Source organism: Pinus tabuliformis, chromosome 7, assembly GCF_031772625.1.
Source record: "Pinus tabuliformis cultivar Carrire ecotype Pingquan chromosome 7, CPIR1, whole genome shotgun sequence".
NCBI lineage: Eukaryota > Viridiplantae > Streptophyta > Pinopsida > Pinales > Pinaceae > Pinus > Pinus tabuliformis.
The window spans coordinates 521,272,991-521,292,333 of record NC_142293.1 but is presented as its reverse complement, the minus strand read 5'-3'; the positions used below and the strand labels follow the sequence as shown (position 1 = coordinate 521,292,333).

The window sequence follows — 19,343 nt, the reverse complement described above, 5'->3', positions numbered from 1 at the left end:
TTTTATTGGTTGAACATGTTTATGACATTGCTCATAGAGTATTTAATTGCTCATAGAGTATTTAATTTGTCTATGACTTCTAACCACATTAGCACTTCCTCTTGGGGTGCACTTATATGGATGTATTTTGTTAATTGTGTTGCTGAGGTTATTATATTGCACACTTTTTTAAGGCATGGCTCCCATAAGTGCTCTTTCATCTTTATTATGTCGACATTTCAACTACACTTGGTATCTTTTCACCTTCTTAGAAAGTGCCCTCACCTCTTTGACTTGGCACATATATTACTTTATTTGAGATGGTGATGGAGGAGATTCATTGGGAGGCATGTGGCATACTTGGAGGATCAAACACGTGGCTTTCGCAAGCTCCTTATTGGACGACACAGGTGCAAGTTTCTTCTTGCTCTTTTTTGGTGATTACCATGATGCACTACTAGAGAGTTGTTCTAGTTCCTATTTTGGGAGTAGGCCACATTATCACTTTATCAACTTCATATCTTGCACATTCATACATGTGGATAGATTGCATTAATCTTATGGGATTCCTATCATTTTTAGAAGCAATTATGGAGCATTCTACTAAAATTATTGTTATCTGTTTATCCTCTCATGCGTCTTGGAGGGCACACTTGATGAGTTCTAGCTAGGGGTTGGAGCACATCCTCCTATTTGAAGAGCCCTTTTATCATATTTTGCATGCATGCATTATTAGAGGGCACATTCCAAGTGGACACACAAGTGACTTGGAATGGTGCTTATTTTTGGTGGTGCAACCCCTTCTTGTGCATTATCTTGTCCCTTTATTATTACATTGGGATGAAAGTGACCTCTCATGAAAAGGTGAATGTCCACATCTTTCGTATTACCAACCATGGATATAACTACTTCAATATATTACTATTTGTTTGATTTGTCATCATTCATCAAAAGGATAATAATATTGCTTTATATGAGAAGATATTATATAAAGAGGAACTCGCTCTTCATTCTAACTATTGTTGAAAATTTGGGGAATTTAGGATTCCTCACCTAAGACTTCATCCGTACATCACATGCTTGAAGCTTAATGGAAGATTGGAGGTATCTCATTTTTATGTGAGGTTTTCTTTGTACACATTTTCCGCGTGCTTATTTTTGTATTACAAAACCCTCGTAGAATGTTATGATTGCTTTGAAATGAACCATGTTTCATTTGGATAGAGTAATGTGAGGACATTTTCACTTTTATTGCAATTTGGATAGAGTAATGTGATGATGTCATCACTTTTATTGCAATTAAGGTTATGTTAACTTAACATTTAATAAAACCAGATTTTTTAAACAAACATAACCTCTCTTTCATAACAATTTTTTAAGTATGTTACCTTTAGCCTCCCAAGATAATCTTTGACTACACAAGTTAGCAAGCTAAGGCTACTATTTAGCATGCATAATAGTCATATTACCTTACATTTTCATGCACTTTCCCTATTTGATATATATTATCACTTAGGCTCCATCTTCCCAAGGTGTGATTGCATACTTGGTACTGAGGTTTTCCTTTATTTTTTCCTTCTCATATCACTTGGTATTTAGGTTTCCCTTCTTTCACTTCTCATAACACTTGTCATTCCACTATTGCTATAACCATTTGTTTTGATTATGCTAACTCTTCACAAATCACCTTGCGCTTTCACCCTAAAGCTCTGACAATCCCATCTTGAAAGAAACCCCCTTGAATTGAAAAAGAGCCAACCTAAAGCAAAAGAAAGAGGTAATGTGATGATGGTAGATAGCTTACATGAGTTGCACAAGACTAGCCCCTTTACGTTTAGAACTTGACATCATGGTACTAAACCCTTTTTTTTGTAACAGAAGGTACTTTATAATGAAGTTGTTAATTTTAGGTAACAATGGTATGTTCTATGCTTTAGAGCAATTTTACTTCAATTTATTTATTAGCCTAGTATCAATATTCAGATAGCAATCACATCAACATGATAGTAAAATGCAGATAGAACATAAACATAAAGAGTAGAAGACAAGCCAAGACAAGAGGACACAAGAGGCACCAGTCAGGGACAAACCCCAATGTGAGGAAACCCTTGATCAAATCTTATTTTAGTCTTCAATAGTTCAACAGAGAGAGTACAATTTAAAAAGCTAATAATTTATAACAGCGGTAAAAGAGCCCTAACCAAAAAAGTCAACATAGGTCAACTGGGCAAATTTGACCCTCAACAATTTGGTCAACTTCGGCCTCCAAACAGTGAGATGAATCAACCCTCAAAACAGCCCAAAACAATCTAGTCAAACCTGGTCAAACAACCAACCCTATGGTTAGCCCTAACTACAGTCAACGCTAGTCAAAGTCAATGTTTGACCTCGATTTGTTTGCCCAAAAATGTAGACTGCCCAAATAGAGATAGCCCTTACAAAAACACAGTCAAATGAAGTCAATGCATGCTAGTCAACGCTTGGTCAAACTATCCTGAAATTTAGTCTCCTGAAATTTCGGCCACTTGAAATTTCGCTCTCCTGAAATTTCAAACGTGTGGAGAGAGAGGCCCAAAAATCCATACCCAATCAATGAGAGAGAGAGAGAGAAGTGTGAAGATGAGTGTGTCCAAATGAGGCTAAGGCATCATGTATTTATAGCAAACGTTGAGGATGAATAGACGTGATTATTGGGCTTCTGAGCCTACATAAGTTTGCTGGCCAACCTTGACAATTTGTCCATAATCAAAATAAATTCATAACTTCATTTGTAAATGTTGGAATCGGATGTTCTTTAGATCAATCCTACACCTCTCGGAGAGAGGAATCCAAGAAAAACATCAGCTGCCATAAATAAGATGACCCATGTGGAGTTTGGCCCTAGTTGCCAATTTTAACACTCCCTCTAAATTAGGGACAACTCCATCTGCTAATCCATCTGCCAATTTGTACTATCTCTGCCATCAATGCACTGCTCTGCTCTGTTGAACTATGAAGAAGAAGTGATTGAGAACGTATCATACCATTCTCTACTGACCCGAAGTCAGTCCCAAATAAAAGAGAGTGTCTCATACCACTCTTACTGACCTGAAGTCAGATCCAATCAAAAGAGTGTCTCATACCACTCTTACTGACCTGAAGTTGGTTCCCATTGATCCCAAATCAATATCAGTCATCCTAGCACAGGGAGTACGATAGTACACAATGCGTCCATCATTAGTACTATGGTCCCTATCCTCATTTCCTTACCCATTGGTCAGATGAGAGGTACTTCCCATGAGTCCCAGACTACATGGGTAGGATGTCCCAGTAGGAGAAGGATGAACCACTCATCCTGCGTACATGTCGTCAAGCGGTATCACAAGGAAAGGCTTAACCACTCACCTTGTACACAGCAAACCACTAGGGGAAGGTTGAACCACTCACCCTATGATTGCTCATTGCTCCTATGAGTTGACGATACTCAGAAGAATTTCCTAATTCTAGTCCAACAACATTACCAAATAACTTCTTAAAGTTAAGTTCCATCGGAGTAGTCACAGGCTTGCAGTCCACCATCTCAAATCTTTCTAATATCTTCACAACATATTTTCCTTGAGAGAACAAAATTTTCACCTGCCTTTTGCCAGACCTCCAACCCTAGGAAATAGTGCATCGGTCCTAGGTCCTTCATCTCAAATTCAGAAGCCAACTCCCTCTTACATTTGTGAATGAGAGGGTCTGCACTTCCATCAGTTCCATGCTTGATTTTGTAGAGCCACTTAGAGGTGACAACTGATTTGTCCTAAGGTCTAGGGACCACATACCAGACATCACTCTTCATAATTGACTTGTATTCTTCATTCATAGCATCCTTCCATACTTGTTGCTTCATGAATTCTTCGAATGATGAAGGCTCATTTTGAATGATAGTGCTCATGACAGTCAAGTATCCTTGATATCTGTTCGGCTTTTTGCTTTCACGAAAAGTCCCCCTTGGTGCAATATGTCTCTCGGCATCTTCAAGAGTCTCCCTAAACCATGAGGGTCTCCTCTTGGAGGAGGAAGGCTCATGAGGAAGAGGATCTATGGGATCCATAAGTTCATCAACATCAAGCATCATTTCGTCCTCTTTTTCACCCTGATTTTCAGTGTCAGCTTCTTTGTCCTTCCTTAGGATAGGAAGGTTGTTGATCTTCCTGAGGGCCATATCTTCGTCGAAGGTGATATCATGACTTATCTCAACTTCCTTTTGACCAGCCACATAAATTCTATATCCCCTAGAATTTTCACTATAGCCCACAAAGATTCCTTTCTTCCCAGATGCACCCAATTTGCTTATTTTCTCTTTCGGCACATGAAAATATACGAGACTTTCAAAAATTCTAAAATAAAAAACATCAAGCTTCTTACCACTGAACATTTCTTTGGGAGTCTTATAGTCCAATGCTTGATGAGGGCATCGGTTTTGAACATACATGGTGGTATTTGCAGCTTCAACCCATAGGAACTTCGAAAGGCCTTGATCATGAAACATGACACGAACCGCTTCTACAATAGAGTGATTCTTTCTTTCAGCCACACCATTCTGCTTGAGAGTGTATGGTGTTGTGGTCTCCCTCTTAATGCCAGCTTCTCTGCAATAATCATGGAATTCATTTGATTCGTACTCAGTCCCATTATCAATCCTCAATATCTTGATTGTCTTCTCGGATTGATTTTCGATCATGGCTTTGAAGTGTCGAAACCAGGTGAACACTTCATCCTTTTTCTTCAAGAAGTAGATCCAAGCTTTGCGAGAATAATCATCCGTAAAGGTGAGATAATATAAGTATCCTCCCAAAGAGTTTACGGGCATCATACCAGATATGTCAGAGTGGATCAACTGCAATATATTTGTGGTCTTGTTATTACTTGAGGGGAATGGTCCCCTTGTAAGTTTTCCTTCGACACATCCAGAACATACACCTTCATGCTCTACTTTGAACTCAAGCATACCTGTCACCATTTGCCTCACATCGGGGAGAGCCTTATAATGAAGATGGACAAACCTCTGGTGCCATAGTTCTGATTGTAGAGATGTGTCGCAAGACATGGCTCCCAATGGACTTCCTCCAACTTGATACAAAGTATCAACCTTAAACCCAAGAGTAAAAGCATCTTTAAAATTTCTTTTCCAAACACATACATTTCCATCAATGAATGCCACTTTGAATCATTTGTCCTCCATGGCTGAAATGAACACCAAGTTCTTCTTGAGATTAGGTACATACAGTACTTCTTGCAAATGAATAATGTTACCTTGATTCAATTGAAGGGTAACATTCCCTACTCCCTTCACGGGATAAGTGGCATTGTCTCCAAGAATAATCTCCAAGTTTGTCTCCTTCTCTATCAGATTAGAGAGAGCTTCCTTATATCCGGTGAAGTGCCTTAAGGCACCACTATCAATTAGCCAATTCCCCAAAGAGTCCAGAGGAGAGGTAGTGGTGAGGGCCAATATAAGATAGTATTCTTTTTGCTTATTGTTAACAACATTTGATTCTTCATACCTAGAGTTCCTTGATTTCTTGGAGGGTTGACCATTTCCTTGATGTCTCGCATTCCTTTTTCCTTTGGCATTAGACCTGCCATTCCTTTGATTGTTGTTGTTGAAGTTGCCCCTAGAATGATTGTGATCATCATCATGCGATGTGTCCCTTCTATTTGGACACTCAATTGCATAGTGGCCAAACTTATTGCAAACAAAGCACCTGCCCTTCCTTCCTCCCTTAGATCCAGGCTTTCCATGGAAATGACCTTTAGACCCTGCATTATTTCTCCTTTTGGCATGAGCAGAGAATGCAGTGGGGTTGCTTCGATTAGAAGGCATTTCTTGCTCCACCATTTTTGTTTCTTCTTGAATGCATCTCGACATCAATTCTTCAAACCCTAGAATTCGATCATTATTGAAAATAGTGGTTCTAAATATATACCACTCAAGTGGGAGTCCTCCAAGGGTAGTGATAGTAAGTTCCCTGTCAGGAATGACCTATCCAATCGGAAGTAGATCATTCTTTATCTCAGTGATCCTTAAGAAATGGGATTGAATATCCTCGTCCTTGCCCTTCTTAATATCCTTCAACTTATTTTTGAGAAATAAAATTTGATTTGCATTACTAACCTTGAACATGTTGACCAACCTGTCGTAGATCTCCTTAGAGGTCTTCAATTCGGAGATGTAGGCCACCAGATGCTTTTCAATGGAATCCTTGATAATCTTCTTTGCTTTGACTTCAGCCCTATAGTCCATCACTTATTTTTCTTCCAAGGTCAAATCAAGAAACATCTTCCATCCATGATAGTCAGATTTATCATGGAGCTTGTCTTCAACCAGGAAGTAGGATGAAGAACCCATTGAGCCTTTTGTCCTTGTCCAATTGTCTTTGGTGATTGCTCTTTCACTCTTGCTTGGGCTTAGTCTTCACATCAACTCTGATTCCATGTTAATTTTAAACAACAATGGTATGTTCTATGCTTTAGAGCAATTTTACTTCAATTTCTTTATTAGCCCAGTATCAATATTTAGATTAGCAATCACATCAACATGATAGTAACATGAAAATATAACATAAATATAAACAATAGAAGACAAGCCAAAACAAGAGGACACAAGATATGGCACTAGCCAGGGACAAACCCCAATGTGGGGAAACCCTTGATTAAATCTTCTTTTAGTCTTCAATAGGTCAGCAGAGAGAGATACTACAATTTACAAATCTAATAATTTATAATAGCAAAAGAACCCTAACCAAAAAAGTCAACACTAGTCAACACGGCAAATTTGACTCTCAACAATTTGGTCAACTTCAGTCTCCAAACAACAAGATGAATCAGCCCTCAAAACAACCCAAAATAGTCCAATCAAACCTGGTCAAACAGCCAACCTTGCAATCAACCCTAGATGCAGTCAACACTGGTCAAGGTCAAATTTTGATCGCAATTTCTATACCCATAAATGCGGCCTACCCAAACAGAGATAGCCCTCACAAAAACACAGTCAAAGGATATCAATGCATGCTAGTCAATGCTTGGCCAAACTGTCTAGAAATTCGGTCTCTTGAAAATCTATACCCAATCAATGAGGAGAGAGAGAGAGAAGTGTGAAGATGAGTGTGTCCAAATGAGGCTAAGGCATCATGTATTTATAGCAAATGTTGAGGATGAATGGACATGACTGTTGGGCTTCTGAGCCTAGATAAGTTTGTTGGCTGACCTTGACAAATTATCCATAATCAAAATAAATTCATAACTTCATTTGTACATGTCGGAATCAGATGATCTTTAGATCAATCCTACACCTCTCGGAGAGAGAAATCCAAGAAAAATATCAGCTGCCATAAATAAGATGACCCATGTGGAGTTTGGCCCTAGTTTCCAATTTTAACAGAAGTATACAACACACCAAGCCCTATTGCTAATGCAACTATATCATTATATGCATCCATCATCAAAGTGGCATAATGCGACTATATCATTATATGCATCCACCATCAAAGTGGCATATGAGGTAGAAGTTCTCTAATAATCCTTCTATTCTTTCCATGTAGTTATAAGTTGGTGTGCTTCCTCTCTTTCTTAAATGAAAAATCCCCACCAAAAAAGTGTTTGGGATGAATTTGTGAGTAGTTAATGCAATCTTTTCGCATTTAAAAAAGATGATTTACAACAAAGAAGAATTCTGGTAGTTATAAGTATCCACCTAAATCTTTGGCATCAAGATCCCTTTGAACAATGGGATTTCAATATTCACCTTTACTATCAATTGGGTCTTTTCTCTGGATGGTGCAGCTCTAGGACTGACATTCTAAAGGTAATTGACCATTGTGCAAAGCATCTTGTCAATTTTGCAAACTGGTCATAGATTTCTTTTTTTTCTCTGAATGGTGCAGCGACATTCTAAAGGTAATTGACAACTGTGCAAAGCATCTCATCAAATTTACAAACCAATCATACATTTCTTTATTGATGTAAAGAACATTTTGCACCTTCTCCATACAAACTTGTTTCATCTCCCACAGTGTTACTGATTCAACGTGTAAGGACGTAGTCTGTGGCACACGATGGCATCACCTCAAAACTCTGATATGATGAAGGAATCCATGCTTGCATTCAAGCATTCGAGTCTCACACTAATGAGACACAATTGCATGACAGAAAGAGCAGTCATTTGATTTCTGCAGGTCTTGATACCTACCATCTTTAGTCACCTCTCAGGTAACAAGAGATTTAGAATATTGTCTCAACACATCAAAGTACATGTGCCCTAATAGTTTTGCTATCATTAAGGTAGTCAAAGAGGCAAATGATGGTAATTTTTTACAGGAATGTTTTAAAGTTCGTCTATCGTAGGTTTCATATCAATTCGCTGATATATTGAAAGTACTGGAAAATATTATGGCAGTAGCAGTTATATTGAAAATAATGCATTTAAACTAGCGAACTGACAATATGCATTGAACCATGCTATTATACTGAAAAACTAACCTTATTTGTAACAGCTAACAAAGATACTCTTGGCTTCATGGCTTCATTATACCATGGAAGCATACATAGTTGCTTACAGTTTCATATAACATTGCCGGTATTTTTGCATCAGCTCATATCCACATATACGTATGCATCATTTCTAGGTTATTAAGCTGAAGCAGAATGACCTTAGATATCAATCATTAACATGGTAAACGAGTACTCACCACAAAACAAACATCAATAACAAATGAGTACTCACCACAAAACAAACTTATGGGTCAAACAGCCTTCATATTATAAATATAACGCCACTGCATTCATATCAGCATGGACATACATTAATTGTTAGATTTTAGGTGGACTGTAAGCTCTTTTCAGGACAACTCTCATAAGATGCACTCTAGTTTTGTACACCGACATAATCTCCCAAACATACCAATACATTAAAAATGAATGTCATGAAGGACCAAACCATAATTATGTACAATCCCAGTCTTTTTAAATGTAATTAAAAGTAACCTTATGGAGTGAAACAAAATTGGAGAATCGCTCAAGGTACACAGCTTGCCTGATACAGTCAGAAGATCATGTTAGAAGAAATGACCTTCACAAATTCTGACTACCTATGAAGTGAGAAAAACAAAGCTAGAAGCGCAGGTACAATGCTTTAACAAGAGGGTCAATCAATACCATGAAGGAAAAAAATAGCCTAAAACATCGTCAGAAAAATTCATTAGCCTCGTAGAATTCATTCACTTTTTACAATAGCATAGAAAAAATGTCGGCATTGCCTAAAACTGAAACCACCACAAACGATATCCCATCCGTAAATAATATTCAGCTATATGATCTGCAGCTTCCATCAAAACACAAAGAAGCAGTCAAATATGTGGGAAGACACAAGAATACAAGAAATGTACTCACCATTCTGCTTCCAAAAAAGCCATGTGGTATCTCAACGTCCTATTAAATGCCTATCTACTTTTTTCCAGTCTTTCCTTTCTTGCTTGCCGCTTCTTTACCTGTCTTAGCTTTAGGTGGTTCCTGAAATAACATCAGTTGTAAGATAGAGTTGAGAATTTAAATGATTCTAAAAAGATGATTTTTAAAAAGAAAAAAGATCCATTCTGTCAAAATCCAGTGTACGAACCACAAATCATCAGCAGATTTTTTTTAACTGTAAAATATTATAACCATATTCACAGAGCAAGCAAGATACCTTCCGTTTTTCTGGCACTGATGTATTTACAACAGGCTTAAAAAATGATTCCAAGCTGTACATAAAAGCCCAATTAGTACTCAAAATTAGAACACCGAGCCCCAAACCCCAACAAAAAATTGTAGAAAAAGGCATACCGTCCTTGAGATGACTTGTTCTTGGCAGCTTTGATTTTCTCTATTGCCTGAATACAATAAGCCATTGATTTAAAGTTGTAATCCATCATCTCTTCCGAATGAGAAAAGCAAAACTCAGTTCTTCTAATGAATGGTACGAGTTTTACCTTTGTTATTCGCTCATGATTGAACCCATTTTCATCTACAAGGAAGCTTTTCAATCCCTGGAATATCAAAATTAGTCATTAAAAAGAGTCACTAAAATTTTAGTACTCATGTCATTGTCACATCAAACTTTTAAATAGAACCTCTTCATCCGGAACAGTCCACTTGAAGTCTGGTTGATTTTCTAAAGGGGTGACAACTGGTTCCTTGAATAAACATCTAGCTCTTTGATATGGCCAATCCTCTGGTATCGGATGCCTGTGGTCAAAAACATATAACATGTTAATTATAATCTAAACACCCAAAAACATTTCTTCCATTTAGGTCAATATGCTTGTCACTGTGTGAGACATCCAGACTCTTCACACGGATGAGATTGTGTGTGTAGAGTTCTGCTCTCAGGAACCCTTCCTTGCCAGAAAACAAGCTCAGGATAGTTGTTATGGTCACTAGTGTGGCACTATATTAAGATTCAAGAAGATAAACCATGACATATAACTGATGTGTTTTAGAACAATAACCATTCAAATAAACATCTTTTTCAAATCATGTAAATAAAAATAGAACATAAACCACAAATAGGGGATCTTGACAAACACTTAATTGCAAATAAAGGCAATCCATGAGAATGAGGATTTTCTCTCCACCCAACCAAATACTAATAGGCAACCCCAAAACAGAAGTCACCCCAAGCTGGGGTAAGGATATGGTCACAGGTTTCATTTATCATTCGGCAAATCTCTCAACACCCATCCAACCCAGGAACATGGAAAACCATAACTATAGTCAGATAATGGCATAAGCCATAACTACAGTGAGAATGAACTCTGCAGATTGCCTGCTGGTGAGTGCTAAATCAAGGGGAGTGTCTCCTCCTACTCCACTTCATTCTATCAACATATTCTAGAAAAGCTACCAGATAATGGAGTCCTTACTAGCCACTACTACATCAAGAAAATAAACTCTTGATGGTCACTACTAAATCAAGTTTATGAATGGTCTCCATGAAGCTGACATGCATGGGGTGTGTTACCCCTCTTTCAATATGGGGTACATATGAGCAGATTCATTTTGGCAAGGTTGTGAATGATCTCCATCAAGCTGTCAAGCATGGGGTGTGTTACCCTTCTTTCAACAGGGGTACATTATTGAAAAAGGTTGTTATTGATCTCAAATGCTGTCCAAATGAAAGAGAGATATATAGTCAAATAGCATATTTTGAGATCTTTCCAACGATATATGGCATGCCTTCTAACACTTCACGGCTGAAATAAAATGATTTTTTGAATATTCATTATGCATTCTGCCAGTTGCAAAAGCCGGCCTGGCCAGCGGACAAGTTGGCCCCTTGACCCCGCACTTGTTTAGAATAAATACCACATATGTGGCTCATTTGAATGGAGGAAACTCAGTGATTCAGCAAGGAATAAGGTCTGCAATGACCATAGGATCCGAGCTGAGGAAAAGAGCCAAGATTAGGATCTGAGAAGCTGTGGCAAATCCTAGTTAAAGGAGGATCTTTTTGTTATTCTGTTGTGATTCTTGTGGGGATATAACACTGTGACAAGGATGAGTTTCTTGAGCTTGAGCAGACCAAATTCTGGGCAGTCATTACACTCATTCTGAAGCAGGCCAGGCCCCTGCAAAAGGTTGATTTGTTAACTTTGTTAGAGCAGACATCGGACATATTGAGTAGGCTGAATCCTAGACCACTGATTTTTGCATAGTTGTGACAGTTTTGGAGGCCGAGCCCTAATTCATCTAGGCAGCAGGGCAAGTTCATGGGTTTATTCTTGCTGGTGCTGAAGGAGGCTGAGTCTTAGGCCATATCTTGAAGTCTGTTATCCGGAATTGCTGTTGACACAGGTCCGCGCAGAGGAAGACTGCCAAAGTAAATTGTACTTATATTTTTGTGGTATTCTGTGTTTTTACCCCAGCTGTTTTTGGAGGAGGCATAGCCCTATTTATTTAGACCACAGGCATGTAGGGCACCTTAAAATGAAGTGACAGCAGATTTGTAATGATCAACTAAGTGCTGGAACAGCAAGGAAAAAGGTATAGTATGGGTACAAGCTGCCAGGAGAGCAGATCTTTTGAACAGAGAATAAGCCTAAATATTGACAGTGATCAGCAAAGTACTAAGTTGAGTTCAGTTGCAGAGGATCTGTTTTGAGCTAAGTTGCAATGAAACAGATAAGGGAACAGATACGGAAACAGGGTTTGAAACGGATATGGCAAATTTTCAAAAAATCTGGATATGATACGGCATATATAAAACAGCATATATATATATATATATATATATATATATAACAAAATAAAACTTTCATATTACCATTCATCTTTTAGAATCTAGATTCTATATTTAAAAATACATAATCATCATCATGAATTCCACACAAACAAATCATCATCACCAATTCAACTTAAACATTGTCATCATCATTAGAGATTATTATAACATTCAACATATTATCAAGTTTCTGTTTCCAATCTCACTCATCAACATCATCAGCAAAATTAATAATGCTAAATGCACACTACATAGTACAAATTACAAAATTGAACAATGACTGGCAGTCTACTATCATATGACATATTATGGTATTCAATGTCCATTGTTCAAAAGTTTAAAACATCATCATGAATTACATTTACATATCATCAAATATGTTTCATCCATGTAATTAAGATTCACATCATCATTTGGATCCTCTCCATGAGTGGGAGCATTGCTGCCATGTCCACTTGAAGATGCAATTATTGGTGCCTCCTCATCAAACAAAATCATGATTCATAAGTTTAAAACATCATCATAAATTACATTTACATATCATTAAATATGTTTTCATCCATGTAATTAAGATTCACATCATCATTTGGTTCCTCTCCATGAGTGGGAGCATTGCTGCCATGTCCACTTGAAGATGCAATTATTGGTGCCTCCTCATCAAACAAAATCATAAGACCTCTGTTTTGAAAAACGACCATCTCAAAACCGAGTTGGTCCGAGTCACGCCCTCACCAGGTCGACTCAGCCTTCGAACTGGTTTGGCCGGCCAGGTTATTGCCGAGCCGACCAAGTTGTCTAACAACTCAACCAGCTCGGTGACAGCGGCCCCAAAAAGGACCGAACATCGATTATTTTTTAAACTTGCTTTTTGGGGACCCAAAACCAATTTGTAATTTGCCTATAAGTTATTTGGGATCCATTCCCCTCTCCTAAACCCTATAAAACCCACCCAACCCCTTTCATTTCCTCACAGTCATCTCATTGCATTTGAGTGAAAATTTGAATGAGAGTTTGTGAGGAGTTGTGGAGTTTGTTTTTGAAGCAGCAGTGAGGAGTCTTGAGCAAGCATTGTAGCAGGAGTGAGGAGCTTCTTGGGCAGCGATTTGGAGTAGCATTGAGGTGTTGGTTTGTTGGAACAACCTTGAAGAGGCAATTTGTGCCTAGAGGTATTTTTTTCACTTATAAAAATCTGTTTTTGCTTATTAATTTTTATATGCAAATATGGAAATTGAAAAAAGTGTTTTTTGTGAAAGAAATGAGCATTGAAGCAATGGTATTTTTTTCATTTTCATTTTCAGATTTTTTGCTTTCATTTCCAAGTCAAAAAATGGCACCTAGAGTGAAAGATGTTGCTTGGCCATATGCTGAAATGGTTGATAGTCAAATGCATTGCAAATTTTGCCATAGAAAAATTAAGGAAGGTCCTGGGGGCATTAATAGGCTGAAACAACACTTGGCGGGGATTAGAGGCCAAATTACTCCATGTGAATCAGATGAAATTGAGGAGATTATGAAGGAATTGTTAGCCAACTTTGAGAAGTTTAAAGAAGAAAAGGCTAGGCAAAAAGAGTTAAGAGTCTGAAATTGGGAAGAAGAGGAGTATACAACAAATGTTGGCTACCAACCCCCATTTTGATTTTTGAGGGTTCTTCCTCTATCCCTTGTACTAATGCATCCAACCCCTTCTGATATGTTCCTCCCTCTTTGGAGTCTATTCAAGAAAAGGGTAAGGGTAAAATGAAAAAGAAGGGTGATATGAATATCAAAAGTTATTTCATTGTCACACCCTCCTCTCCATCAGATGCACATGGTCCTCAAGCTAGTAGAACTTTGCAGCCCACTTTAGATGACCATTGGAAGAAAGAATTGAGAGATACTGCTTGTGATTACATATGTAGATGGCTATGTTGCAGGAAACGTGGGGCAAAAGGGTGTTTTCGTACGGAAACGGGTACAAAACGCTAAAACGCGTTTGGTACGGCCCTGAAACGCATTTTAGGCCGTACTGCCACGTTTCACGAAACTGAAACGTGGCCAGTACGGCCTGAAACGCGTTTCAGGGCCGTACGACCCACGTTTCAGCATTTACTTGTTTTTTTTTTAATTTATTTTTTATTTTATTTGTTTTCTAATCTATTCTTACGTTAGCCTAGTGACTTCTAGTTGCTTCCAGATCCCTGACTAAAGTTATAAAAGTGAACTTTTGCCCTAGTGTTGATATGTAGTTCATGGTAATGTTAAATTCTTAAAGTAAAAGTGATATTCTCCTTTATTTTTCATTTTCATCCTTTTACTTAAATTTTTAACATTACCATGAAATGACTCAGGATGTTTGAGAGTGGTTTCGCCCTCATTGGATTTCATATGGAGAAAGTATAATTTTAGATCTCACTCAAAATCTAGCAGACGTATTTGTTTTTCAGGATTTCAGGATTGGGGGGATTGCAATGTTTCCATTGGATTTTATCATGTACTAGGGTATGGAACTTGTATTTAATCAAGAGAACCAAGCCCTCTATGCAGCGGAGACTCCCAATAATCAAGAGAATGTAGGGTACTAGGGTGTGAAACTTGTATTTAATCAAGAGCATTAGGCCGTTCGACTATGTAGGAGGAGACTCCCAATCAAACACGAGACAAGAAATTAGAAATTTCTCGTGGCTAATTTTGGATACTTCTATTTTCATTATGTGATTATTCATGAGTAAATGTGATGCAAATTTAGATACTTATAGTTTATGCATTGACAATTGACAGTTTTATCATAATGTAATAAAATAGAATGTATCATATATGCTTTATGATTGCACATATTTCTTAAATGTCCTAATATATATATATATATATATATATATATATATATATATATATATATATATATATTCGCGTTTCCCCATTTCCAAAATTTGGGGAGGTCGCGTTTCGTATCACTTCCCGTTTCGGAAACTCGTACCCGTTTCCCCGTTTCGTCCAACCTTGGTAGATGGTGGTATGATGTTGATATCCCCTTCAATGCTTCCCGTTCACCATATTATGAACCTATGTTTGATGCCATACATGTTGCTGGAAAAGGCTTCAAAGGCCCTACTATGCATGAGATAAGGGGGTATTGTTTGCAGAAAGAAATTGCCTCCATTAATGAGTATTTGAAAGATTTCAAAGACTCATGGGCAAGAATAGGATGTACCATCATGTCAGATGGATGGACTGATCAAAGGAACCATACCATCATAAACTTTCTTATTTTCTTCCCACAGGGAACCATGTTTCTAAAATCATTTGATGCATCTGATAAAGTAAAATATGGACAACTGTTGTTTCAGCTATTGGATGAGGTTGTTGAGGAGGTGGGGGTGGCTAATGTTGTTCAAGTCATCACAGATAATGCCTCTAACTATGTTTTTGTTGGTAAACTATTAGAGGAAAAACACAAAACCATCTTTTGGACCCCATGTGCTGCACATTGCATAGACCTCATCCTTGAGGATATTGGCAAATTAGATTGGGTCAAAAACATTGTAGGTCATGCCAAGAGCATAACAAAATTTATCTACAATCATTCATGGATTTTGAGCCTTATGAGGAGACACAGAAGGGGCAGGGATATTATTAGGCCTGCCATCACTAGATTTGCTACTCATTTTTTTACATTGCAATCTATGCTTTCACAACATAGAAATTTCCAAAAGATATTTTCCAGTGAAGAATAGAATCAAAGCCCAAAGAATTGAAAAAGAAAGTTAATGAAGAAATATTTTGGAGAAAGGCAGCAGAGATTGTGAAGCTTGCTAAGCCACTAGTTAAGGTGTTACGGTTGGTGGATGGGGAAATATTGGCTATGGGCTTCATTTATGAGGCTATGGATCAAGCAAAGGAGAAAATAAAGAGGGCATACAAGGATAAAGTGGCTAAGTATGGGCCCATTTGGGCAACCATTGATGAAAGATGGAACAATCTACTCCATCGCCCTATACATGCAGCTGGGTATTTTTTGAATCCACGGTATCATTATAAAGCTAAGGCGACAGGAGCTTTGAAGGGGGAGCTTAGAGATGGATTGATTGACTGCATTGATCGCATGACCCCATTGGAGTGTGATCAGCGGGAGATACACCGACAGATCACAACCTTCAGCATTGCCTCAGGTACCTTTGGGAAGAACCTAGCAAAGATTGCAAGGGAAGCAGATGAGCCAGGTAAACAAAAATTTCAATTTTCAAATTCTTAATAATTATTTTGTTAAATCGTTTATAATTTGAAAGTTGGACATAATTTGTAATTTTGTTGAGCTAAATCATTACACTCCTATGCTTTTTGCAGCACAATGGTGGAAGGCTTTTGGTAGCCATTGTCCTGAATTGCAGAAGTTCGCAATTCGTACTTTGAGTCAAACTTGCAGTGTTACTCAGTGTGAGCGCAGTTGGTCTGTCTTTGAGAGGATTCACACGAAGAAGAGAAACCGTTTGGATCAAAAACAGTTAAATGATCTAGTCGATATCCAATACAACCTCCAGCTCAGACACAACCAATTGCTGAATAAAAGACTTGATTCAGATCCCATTGTGTTGGAATACATTGATCCAACATCAGATTAGGTAGTGGAGAGTATTCCAGCAGAGTTTGATTCTGATGAGGATCTTGATTTGGATTTACAGGTGGAGGCATCACTTGAACATAATGTTCAGTTGAATGAAGATCCTGATCCACTTGTACCAACCTTAGGGCTAGCCCCAAGTCCTCCAATTGCAGGCGCTTCCTCTGCTCAACCACGACAGAAGCACATATCTCGTCTATCTCAACTTGCAGCAGCTACACAGCCTGCTAGTGCTACCACTTCTACTGTTGCAGTTGGAGATGACGATGAGGAACCATGGGCTGGCCTATCGAACTATGATCCAGAGGTTGAGCCAGATGATCTTGGCTCCTCTAACAGTAGCTAGTAGTACTGGTCACAGTTTACTTTTGTTGTAGAGGCCATTTCTAGCCTCTTTGGTTATTTGTTTTTGTTTTGATCTCTATATCATCATCATGTATGTATTGGACAATGCACTAGGTGCCATTTTGATATAATGGATATATTCATGAGCCTACTTTGATCATATATTGTCTTCTATCTATTAGAATAATGCTATTTTAGTGTTTAATGCCCATTCGGATAAGATCGTTTGTGATCTTATTAGCAGTTCCTTAGAAGAAACTTGTTGTTTCTATTTCTTAGTAAAAATTTCTTGTTTCTATTTCTGTAAATACCTTTGTATTATTTATTGAGCTTCATTGCTCATTGTAAATCAATTCAATTCATTCATTGATTATGGTATCAGAGCCAAGTTATTTTTTTCGAAATAATTTTTCATTGTGTGAAAAATTTTGTGTTTCATTTCGAAATTGCTCTCTACATCTGAGTGCTTGCTTTTACGTTGTTTGACATTGTTCAAACTTGAATTTTTTTTTACCAAGTGGATTTTTTTTGTGCAAGGAGTCTGAAAATATTTTTTTTAGTTGATATAGAGACGAACTTAGAGCGATTCTTCATTTTAACTGACGTTGGCGCCTGTTGATTCGAGGACGGGCTCTGCTTGGGGTTTCATTGTTACCTTGTTCGTAGTATCCAAACTCGAGTCGCAGTTTGAAAAACCAGTCCCCCCTGGATTTATCAGCCGAGGAGATATTTGCACAAAATAAACCTCCTGTGATAGACATTGTGAAGACACGGAATTATCAAGGGGAAAGTCCTTGAAGGTGTCGAGAGTCAGTGCTTTGACGAATTCTCGAAGCTCATCCTTGACGCCGTATTTTTCCACTAATCCGGTCACTTGGATACCTCGATCTTGATTTGATCGGCTTTCTTGGTGGCCTCGACGGCAATCTCCTTCAATTTCTTGGCAGTCTCCACGGTGATTTCCTGCAACCACTTGGCAGCCTCCTTCGCAATTTCTTGAGACTTCTTGGCTGCTTCCTCTGCATCCCTATGGCAGAGCCAGCTTATCAAATCTGACGCTAATTCCATGCCCGGTCTCGTCCTTGCTGTCTGATGATAAATATATCACTTCGCAGGCTTCCCTATCCCTAAGGTTGTTATAGTGGCCAATGCAGCTTCTCTCTCAGCGTGGCGTCACAATTTCTGAGCTGGGGTCGTCGCATAATATTCGAAGGAACGTGTTTTGCTAAGTCGAGCTCATTATAGTCAAGGGAGCAAAGGGAGTCTAGCGCTCACCTGTGGCACGTTTATTTCGACGCCATCAACTCCTGCACGCTTTAAACGTCAAAATTGTCTTCCGTGCCCGTGGATTGGGTTTCCTGTCATTTGGGAAACAAGGTGCCATGCGAGTCCATGCGAGTCCTCATGCAAGTGCATAGCAGTTTTTAACAACCAGCAATTGTGAAATCCGCGTTTATCATTCACGTGGAATTTCAATTTTTTTTTTATTTTTTTTTTTAAATCGTGGATTCAAGGGATAGATTGCACATTGTTTTTCCACGTTCCTAAAGTCGCTCAATTTGTTGTTGTATTTAAAATTAAAGTTGTTCCTGGCCAGTGATTATTTACGTAAATCGTGCTTCTCGGTGTTCGATCCTGCGTGGAAGAATCAGCATTTGGCATTCCTTCCTGCCTAAGCCTCTCAGAAAGATTTCTGGTTCTATTTCATATTTACACCAGCATCTGTCAGATTTTGTCAAGATCAGCTAGCATTTGCATTGAAATACATCCAGGACTTCTTTATTTCTTTCTTTGTCTTGGGAAACATGCAGATGGCCTTGCTATCCAATCTGATGTTAGAAGGAAGTCAGTGCTTTAATGGCACCAATTATAACATCTCGAAACAGAGAATGTTGACCATTTTTGAATATAGGCGTCTTGACCAGCTCGTTTTGGGCAAAGAGCTCCATCGTGGTATAGCTGGTATCGATCAAGATAAGTTTGATGACCGAAATCGAGAGGTTGTTATGCTTCTCAAACTATCTGTGACTAATGATCAGTTACCACAGATTCCTTCCGGCAAGACAACTGCCGAAATCTGGCAACATTTGAAGGAATTGCACGAGACATCCGACAAGAGCAGAGCTTTCTTTCTAAAGAATC

The 19,343-nt window shown here is 38.3% G+C and overlaps 1 protein-coding gene across 1 annotated transcript in view; it reads right to left on the bottom strand.

Annotated features, from left to right (window-relative positions):
* Positions 1-8,740: 8,740 nt before the first annotated feature.
* The window catches only part of LOC149248355 (flap endonuclease 1-like), a 236,807-nt gene continuing 226,204 nt past the window's right edge, over positions 8,741-19,343 (bottom strand). The window contains 6 exon segments of the mRNA XM_089458406.1: positions 8,741-9,037; positions 9,394-9,513; positions 9,689-9,743; positions 9,826-9,872; positions 9,972-10,028; positions 10,113-10,227. Of these exon segments, the coding sequence (XP_089314532.1) occupies positions 9,448-9,513; positions 9,689-9,743; positions 9,826-9,872; positions 9,972-10,028; positions 10,113-10,227 (340 nt within the window). The 3' untranslated portion in view covers positions 8,741-9,037; positions 9,394-9,447.